At 38.8% G+C, this 8,361-nt stretch overlaps 1 protein-coding gene across 1 annotated transcript; it reads right to left on the bottom strand.

The window, feature by feature from the left end:
* Positions 1-4,393: 4,393 nt before the first annotated feature.
* Positions 4,394-6,022, bottom strand: LOC145494277 (uncharacterized). The gene is made up of 2 exons (XM_081473722.1): positions 5,986-6,022; positions 4,394-5,187 (listed from the first exon to the last, which is right to left on the bottom strand). The coding sequence occupies exons 1-2, from the start codon at positions 6,020-6,022 to the stop codon at positions 4,394-4,396; spliced, it is 831 nt and encodes a 276-aa protein (XP_081329848.1).
* Between the last annotated feature and the right edge of the window lie 2,339 nt (positions 6,023-8,361).

Genomic DNA, 8,361 nt, shown 5'->3' on the forward strand with positions numbered 1-8,361 from the left:
TCTTTTTTTATATATATCAAGTTTCTTATGGAAATTATCAGACAAAGAAATCTTAGGAAGTTTGCAATTTTGGGCGCAGAAAGCCTCGAGGCAGTTAGAATTTTGATGCATCGAACGTAGGCTATTACTACAAAAAAAAAAAAAAAAAAAAAGACGTAAGGCCCATTTAGAGGGAATTTAGAAAAATGTTTTACAAGGATAGAAGAAAAAAGATCGTTACGCGAGGCAAAAGTAGTTTTATGCACGTTTAACGAGGTCTAACCATGCGCCAAAGCGAAAAAATCCGCGCTATTCTAACCTCAAATATGCGATCGTGGCGCCATAGAATCGAAGAGCATTTAAAATATACGCAATCGGTGATGTTGGCCTGGAGTGTTAATGATCAAGAGCATTCAAGTACGAACACGTGAACTATTCAAGTCGATAGAGATTATAGAATCCAGTGCCAAATCCTTTTCCTTTCGAAAGCTGGTTGACGCTAACCTAGGGTTAAAAGTTAACGAGAAAGTGTGATGAATTTTTTCTTGTACAAAACTATTTTTTTACTGCTTATATGTTATGTACTTTGAGATTATTTACAAGTAAATGCAAAACTAAAGGACAGGTTAGCTTAATCGCGCTTTGAACAATTAACCCAGCCCTAAGTATTCCAAAAGGGCGCACGTAATAGGTGCAACTTGTGTGTATTCACCCTTCGCCAAAGATTTGGAAAGGTTTCACTTTACCATTTCACCATTTTCTGAGATCGGCAGGCCATACAAGTATTCTATACGTTTTGTTAATAGCCCTTCATGGCACAGAGGTTTTTAAACACACTTCTGCATTTCGTCTTGTTTTCTTTGTATGTCGAGTTTCATATGGAAATTAACAAACAAACAGAGGAATCTTTGAAAATTAGCCCTTTTAAGCAGAAAGCCTTAGGACGAAGTTAGAATTTTTAGGTATGAAACGTAGGCTATTGAAGCATAATAGAAAGGTCTATTAATTTACGAGGGATATCGTTAATTTTCTTGACAAAGAAAGAGAGAAAAGAACTTTCGCTTTCGCTTTTACCTTATATGGAATGTGTGAAAATTTAAACCACTTCCATGCACTCTAGACTAGGTTCTAACCACGCTCCAAAGGGAAAATTCATAGAGTCTTCCAGCCTCGAATATGCAATCGTAACGTCCTAGAACCCTAGAATATTTAAGTAGCGCACCATGCGTGATGTACTCCTGGAGTATTCAAAAGTAATCAAGCGTGGATACATGGACACTCCAACATCCTGAGTATCCCGGTAAGGCGCACATAATACGTGAACGTGAACCTACACCTGGTGTGTATTCACCCTCCACCAGTGGGTTGGAAAGTTCTTAACTTCCCTTCTCCAACCCGCTTACCTTTTTTAAAGGAAGGTTGATCAAATGCGACAAAAAGAGAAAACTAGACTTCCGGTCGACGTCCGTTTGAAAAACATCTGTGCTTAAACTTCCAAACTATCTCAGTGCACTCTGCGTGCGTCGATCCGCCATCAGGCGAATTCAGGCCCGAATATTTGGCTTTTTGAGCGGTGTGTCATTATTAAACTTGGCACGGCGTTTTGGTCAAAAAGAAGACAAACCAACGACACAACAGAGACACAAAGAAGACAAAAAAAGACCCAAAATCACATCTTCTGCAGTTTATTTTTTACCTCATAAGCTTGTATCGTAAACAGGGATCTGCTGGTTAAACCACAACTACATGTATGATTTAGTTCTATCATACTCGAACATCTTTGGCCAATTGTTAACGAAATCGTCGATGATCAACATCCAAAGAATGAAACCTTTACAAGACACTAAACACCTACTGTGGAAATTTTGCTGCAGAATTTGTCAATTAGAAAATACTATTGCGTGAGCTTTAAGATAATGAAAACAAACCACTTCAATCTATTTATACATAAGTATATATAAAAATAAATAAATAATCCAAATATTTTTAGTTTCTAAATTTTCTTGGAAACCTTGCATATGTTCTCTCAGTGAGAACTTTCAAGTTTTTTCCTGCGCGACGAGAAACCCTCAATGGATATTTTCTCTAGAGTTATTTTCGTATGGCATTTTCGTATCTACCCGTGAACACAAACTAAGTATTTAAGTATTTAGGGGTAAGCAACGTGGATGGTTATTCCATCTCTAGTCTTAAAGTAAGCAAGAAAAGGAAAGGAAACAAAACAAAACAAAACAAAACAATGGTGGCAAGATTGTACTGACGGTCAGAATCAGCCAACAATGCTCCTGAAATGCATATATCGAATGATCAAGCCTGAACTATGCTATTTTATCCCTTAGAATATCTCAGTTTGTTTATTTCTCCTTAATCAGTACTCTGGGTATCTTAACTAGAGGCGTAGCTAGGAGGGAGGGGTGGGGTCCTGGGGTGCCCGTGAACCCCCTTCTGTAAGGTGGCGAGAATGATATGACAATCTGGTGAGTACCCTTACTTTGACACAGTGTGATTCTCTCCGCCCCCCTCCCCCGCCCCTTTTGAAAAATCCTGGCTACGCCCCTGTTAACCAATTATCCAACAGACTCCGGCAAAATTTTTCTCCTTTCTGTAGAAACATAGGTAGTATAGAATAGAGCGCTAAGTTCTTCTTTACTCTTCATCTAAGTAGCAGCGCCAGATGGATGTTATCTTGTGACTAGTTTTACAGCTAGGAAAGTATACATATTGAAGTAAACGTTTCTTCTTTCAACGGGATTCGACTGTGTCCGCTATTTTGAATTGAAAAGCGCGAGGTTCCTACTCGGCAGACCCTGATTTAGAATGCACGGTCTCTATGCGGTTGACAATCATTTTATGTTTAAACGATAAAATATTGTAATGACAATGCTTTAGAATAGTGTTTCGAAATGAAATTTACAAAATGGCATGATTATTTCATTAATATTCGTTAAAATAAAAAGGAAAATAACAAAATGGACCATAAAGTGGAGAACAAAAACCAATTTGCTTATGAAAACCAGAATTTCCGGAAACTTCTAAAGATTGATCTACCCACCCACTCTCATGTTCTCCCAACATCCCGCGTAGTTTATTGCACCGGTAAACACATAGAAAGAGTGGCTAGAGAACAGACACACAAATTGCGCTAATACCTTCAGAACTTGAAATTTTGCCAAAATGTTGGCCAAGGTGTTTAGCTTTGTTACTCTCGATCTTGAAGACAAATTGCATCCTAAAGGATTACTCTGACGAAAACATCAACGAGGGAGTAACTTTGCGTTTAGCCTGGAATCAAAGCCTAGGCCGAAGCTGTAAATCTCGACGTCCCCAAAGTACAAAGGCAGTTGACCTAAGCTCGGTAATAATTCAGTTGGTCTCTTTCATTCCCGAATCATTTTCGAGTTGAATAAAACTGAATTATGGGCTAAGTTGTATTGTGTTTCGGAATCGCTTTAGCTGTAAATGAATCTCGGATTCTTCCGCTCTTTTACTCGTTGAACATTCTCAAGTACGATCTCGCTACTTATGTTTTTTTTCTTATGGTTTTCCGCCATAACTCTGTCCAGGTACAGTCAACTCTCGTTATAGCGGACACGAGCGAGAACGACGTTTATTGTCCGTAATAGCGAGAGTCCGTGATAGCCGGGTGTAAGATAAAGAGTGCTCTTAACCTAAAGAGCCGGGAAGGAAAAAGCGTAAGCTAACGTGAAGAAGCAAGGACTATTGCGCAGACAAAAAAAGAATTGATGTGAAAATAAACATATCAGAAGACTTTTGAAGTGTATTTTGAAAAATGATGAAGAGCAGACTGTAATTTTACATAATTATGTTGTATGAGAAGTATTACTGATGTCCGCTTTATCGAGAGTCAAAACAATAAAATTGTCATTTTGGTACCACGAAAGTGTTCGTAATTCCATGATAGCGAGGGTGTGCAATAGTGGTATTAATATCCCGACAAACCTCTATAGCTTTCGCAGGGGATCTGAATTTCGACCGTAATAGCGAGCGTCCGTAAAAGCGGGGTGTCCGCAAGGCGAGAGTTGACTGTAGTCTGCAGATCCCCTCGACGCCTACTTTGACAATCTTATGACGCAGTTTATTTTCATTTATTTCTTTATTTATTCATGTATTTATTTGTTTGTTTATTTATTTGTTTATTTATTTATTTGTTTATTAATTTATTAATTTATTTATTCTTATAAGTAGTTTTTTTGAAAAACATTTCAGAATAAAAACTAGCGGTAAAAAACGACGTTTCGATCTCTCTGAGATCATTTTCAAGTTGAAGAAAAAACGAAGGAAATATACATATATAAGTACAAATTAGGACGTGAGAATGTCAAACGATAAAATATGTAAATACAAGCGCTAAAATGTAAGTGTTAATTAAAAATAATAAAATACTATAAAAAGCCTATATAAATAACTTTGCACGGATTGAATCTGACTGTTTGTTCAAGATTGGCTTAAGCTCCTTTATAAAGAGCATTTCGTAGATCAGGCAGTCGAATTTACTTTGGCACTTTCTCAAGATCGTAAAACCACGATATATGTCACTTGGGACTGTTCCATGCTGCTCTTTGATGTGATTCCCGATTGAAGACGATCCTTTGTGTTCCTCAACGCGTTGATAGAGGTGTCGGCACGTGTACCCGACATAGTTTGCATCACACAAACCACACTTATAGTAGTAAACAACGCGTTGCTGGTTAATGATAGGCGGCTTCTTTTCTTTTGGTTTGACCTCGTGTCCGATCTTGCGGCTTGTATACACGGGACGAATATCAATTTCAATTTTTCGGCCTAGTTCCCCAAGTTGCCTTCGCGCGGAATTGGCCGATCTCTGATCCTTGAAAGGTAACCCTATTCTGACAGGCGCTTCATTCACGTTACGTGCTCGAGTAGAAATTGGATCGCCAGAAACTTTCTTGGTGACAAAATCACTGATGGTCGATTGTATCAATTGCGTTGGGTACTGAAGTCGGGAGAACGTCTGTGTGAGACGTTCACATTCCAGGTAGAACAGTTGCCAGGTAGATGATAGTTTAATGGCACGATCCAGCATTGTTTTTAGCAATGACTTCTTGTATCTAACGGCGACGTGGCTCTTGTAATGTAGTAATAATCCGGTGTCAGTTGGTTTTCTGTACACCCTTGTCTCCAGGCGACCATTGCATTTCCTGATTTCCGTTCCCAGGAAAGGACACCCTAATTTGTACTTATATATGTATATTTCATTCTTTTTTTCTTCAACTTGAAAATGATCTCAGAGAGATCGAAACGTCATTTTTTACCGCTAGTTTTTATTCTGAAATTTATTTATTTATTTATTATTTTATAATTTTTCAGATTCGCAATGGGGCAGGTCGGCATACAAGAGAAAACTAGGTCCGCTACTAGGTAAACCCACCACCTAACCATCCTGTTAAAAAATTGGTAACCCATTCCCTAGAACCCCAATATAAATAGTAATGAAAACCAAAGAAAAGAAATTTTTCAAAAAAACGAGAAAAACAAATAAAAAAGTTAACAAAAACAATGTGTTGCAGTATTGGTACAACGGCACTTAGGACAGAAACAAACTATCACAACTTCTCACAACTTCAAAACACTCAATTGAATTAACTTACCGTGACTTTCCTTGCCATTTAAAAACGAATAAAGATAAATTTGCGTCGCTTAATCGTCCATGGAAGTGTAAAAAAGGCAAAAAAAAAAAAAAAAAGTGACGATTACCGCTAATTCGCTCTCGAAAATAGATCAACACGGCGATTCCGCTCATTGTGGCCTGCCGAATGAGAAAATCCCCCACCCCCCCTCCCGCAGCCAATTAGATCGTAAGATTTATTGGATTCCGACCCTCACGAATACGTGTTATTAGTTATTAGTCATTAGTTCTTAGTTCCTCGTCTCATTATCAAGAGCTCTACTCTGCGAGACAGATATTTCCTTCTCTTTCTGCTCGGCGAGAGACGAGAGAGCGCCTCCTCCCCTCTCGTCTCTCACCGAGCAGATAGAGGGAAATCTCAAGGGTGCTTACCATTTGCCTGAATAAACGGGTTGGGAAAACCATTTAATAATGGGGAGGTTTTTTTTCCAAAATCAACAAACTCAGTAACCGAACGAGATGGGTCTTAGCATTTACAATTCGATTTCCCGTAATTTTTTTTCGGCTGATGAAAGACTGGTATTGGAAAATTAAGCAAGTGGTACTGAGGAAATTTCCGCCGTTCCGTTCCGAGCGAAAACAAAGATTACTTCTAGAGGTAGTCTACAATTTCCGAACGAATATTCCGGAAAATTGCTGTTCCATTTGACTTTCAACAGAAACTTCCGGATTTCTTGGCCAAATGGTAAGCACCCTATGTTTCGCTGGTTATGAGAGTGAACAATGGACGCTTTCCATTCGACTAAAAATTCCGCTGTGAATTTCCGGAAATTTCTTGGAGGGGAATGGGACAGAATCTTTCGGCTGACCGCACCAGAGTAGAAAACGATAGGCGCGTTTCATTTTTTTTTTTTCTCTTAAACTGAAAATGGCTGAGTCCACCGCCCTTTTGTTCACTTGGAATTATTCAATGACTTGGAGATTTAAATCCGCAAATATACATGTAGAAGCAAACAAAACACTGAGATGTCAGCGACAACGTGACTTTCAGACAAATCAGCTGGGACCTACCTTATACAAACCACAATGACAGCGAAAACGTCCCAAAATATAAATAAATCCATGTACATTTCCTAGCCAACCTATGCAAAACAAACAAGTACACCACACGGGGCATACTCTTTTATTGGAATTGAACACTTTCTTGACGTATTAGCTGTATTCCTCGGCAGGCAAGTGTCAAGATTCTAAAGTAAAATACTCATCCATTTTCGAATATGCGTGGCCGTCAGCTATGCGTGGGATGTCCAACTCGCTCAGTGTGATCGCGACAAGAACAACTAGCGCTGAATAGAAAATTGCGAATTTACATAATTTCCGAAAAAGAGGATAATTTCTTGAGGTATATCTAAAGTCTTTGGAAAAAAAATAATGCATGGAAATTTCCGTTTCATTGCTATTCATTGTGGTCTTTCTGGAATTTTTGGTTGAATGGTTCGATTCTCGGGAAATTCAAAAACTTTCGGATTTTCTGGAACCTTTCCCACGAAATCCCATTACGATTTGTCCCTTCAGAGTTTTTGGTTCAGTGGGAAGCAAGCAATGTTCAAGTCTCTTTCTTAACAATGAACATAGCTCGGCGTCTGATCATGCAATGCCTGTTTTCCTGTCTTGATTCACGGAAAAAGATTGTATTTATTCCCCAGATGCAAGAGAGCTAGAAGTTGCAAAGAAAGAGGCCTGGTTAGGACATCACCAAGATTAAGCGAAAGCTGGTTTCGATGCTGCAAAAGGTTCATCACTCCCTAGGTTACCCGCTGGCTAAATAGAAGACGACACAATTCGATTAGAATAAATCCATGGTGATGGAAATATACTTCAAACCATTTGCTTCTGGTTCTGTTTTAATTCTCTTTTGGATCATTCTTTTAATTTTTCTTCTTTTAGCGTTATTCAAACTGCTTTGATAGCCAGAAATTCGAAGATTTGCTCGCAGTAAGTATACTTCGAACGCTTTTCCTAAGTAAGCCCAGATGGGTCCCTTCCGTGGCTATCGATAAACTTACTTATTAGTAACCATCTGGAAACTAACACGTTTGGCGTGGTGACTTGCAGCTTGAGATACTGATAAGTTAATGAACGGAGTTGCAGCAAATCTATATTTCTTTAGTCAGATTAGAGGCCTTAACCGCAACTATAACGAACTTAGCATGTCTTATTTCAGAGCAGCTTCTAGCAAGCAAGACCATTTAAGATTGTGATCGCCATGCGTTGGTTCAAGTTCTTCTTTGTGTTTTCGTTGCTTGTGTGTGTTTAATGGAGCCGTGTTTCGTAGCGGCACAATGCCTCGGCCGCCACAGAAGATTTGCTGTTATTTTATGTAGTTTTTTTTTCTCCCATAACTACCGAGGTTTCTTTCTTATACATATTTTATTTGCTAGCTAGTTCTAGCTCTCATCCCTCTGCTCTGCGATACGTTTCGCTTCGCCGGCATAATATTTTGCTCGTTTGTTTTATTGCCGAACTCGATGAGTAAACTGATTGACAATCGATGTACATCTAAGCTTATTATTAAAACTACGGCTGCATACGCGTATGCACACGAACAGTTACGTCTGTGTTTTTATGCTTTAGTCCGTTAATTTGTAGTCCTTTATATTCACCTCTGAAAATTATACTGAAACAATTATTCGCCTCAGGCTCAGTGAACATTAATATACACTTAAGGTGGCCGAACACAATTTCCGCGCGCGCTCTTGCTAATGCCATTCAGG

This window comes from Orbicella franksi, chromosome 8 (assembly GCF_964199315.1).
Source record: "Orbicella franksi chromosome 8, jaOrbFran1.1, whole genome shotgun sequence".
Lineage (NCBI taxonomy): Eukaryota > Metazoa > Cnidaria > Anthozoa > Scleractinia > Merulinidae > Orbicella > Orbicella franksi.

Excerpts from the sequence above, each read along its gene's own strand:
- LOC145494277 (XM_081473722.1), bottom strand. The coding sequence starts at position 6,022 with ATGGTAAGCACCCTTGAGATTTCCCTCTATCTGCTCG. Across the intron at positions 5,188-5,985 it reads GATTTCCCTCTATCTGCTCG|GGTGTCCTTTCCTGGGAACG; the intron begins GTGAGAGACGAG and ends AGTACAAATTAG.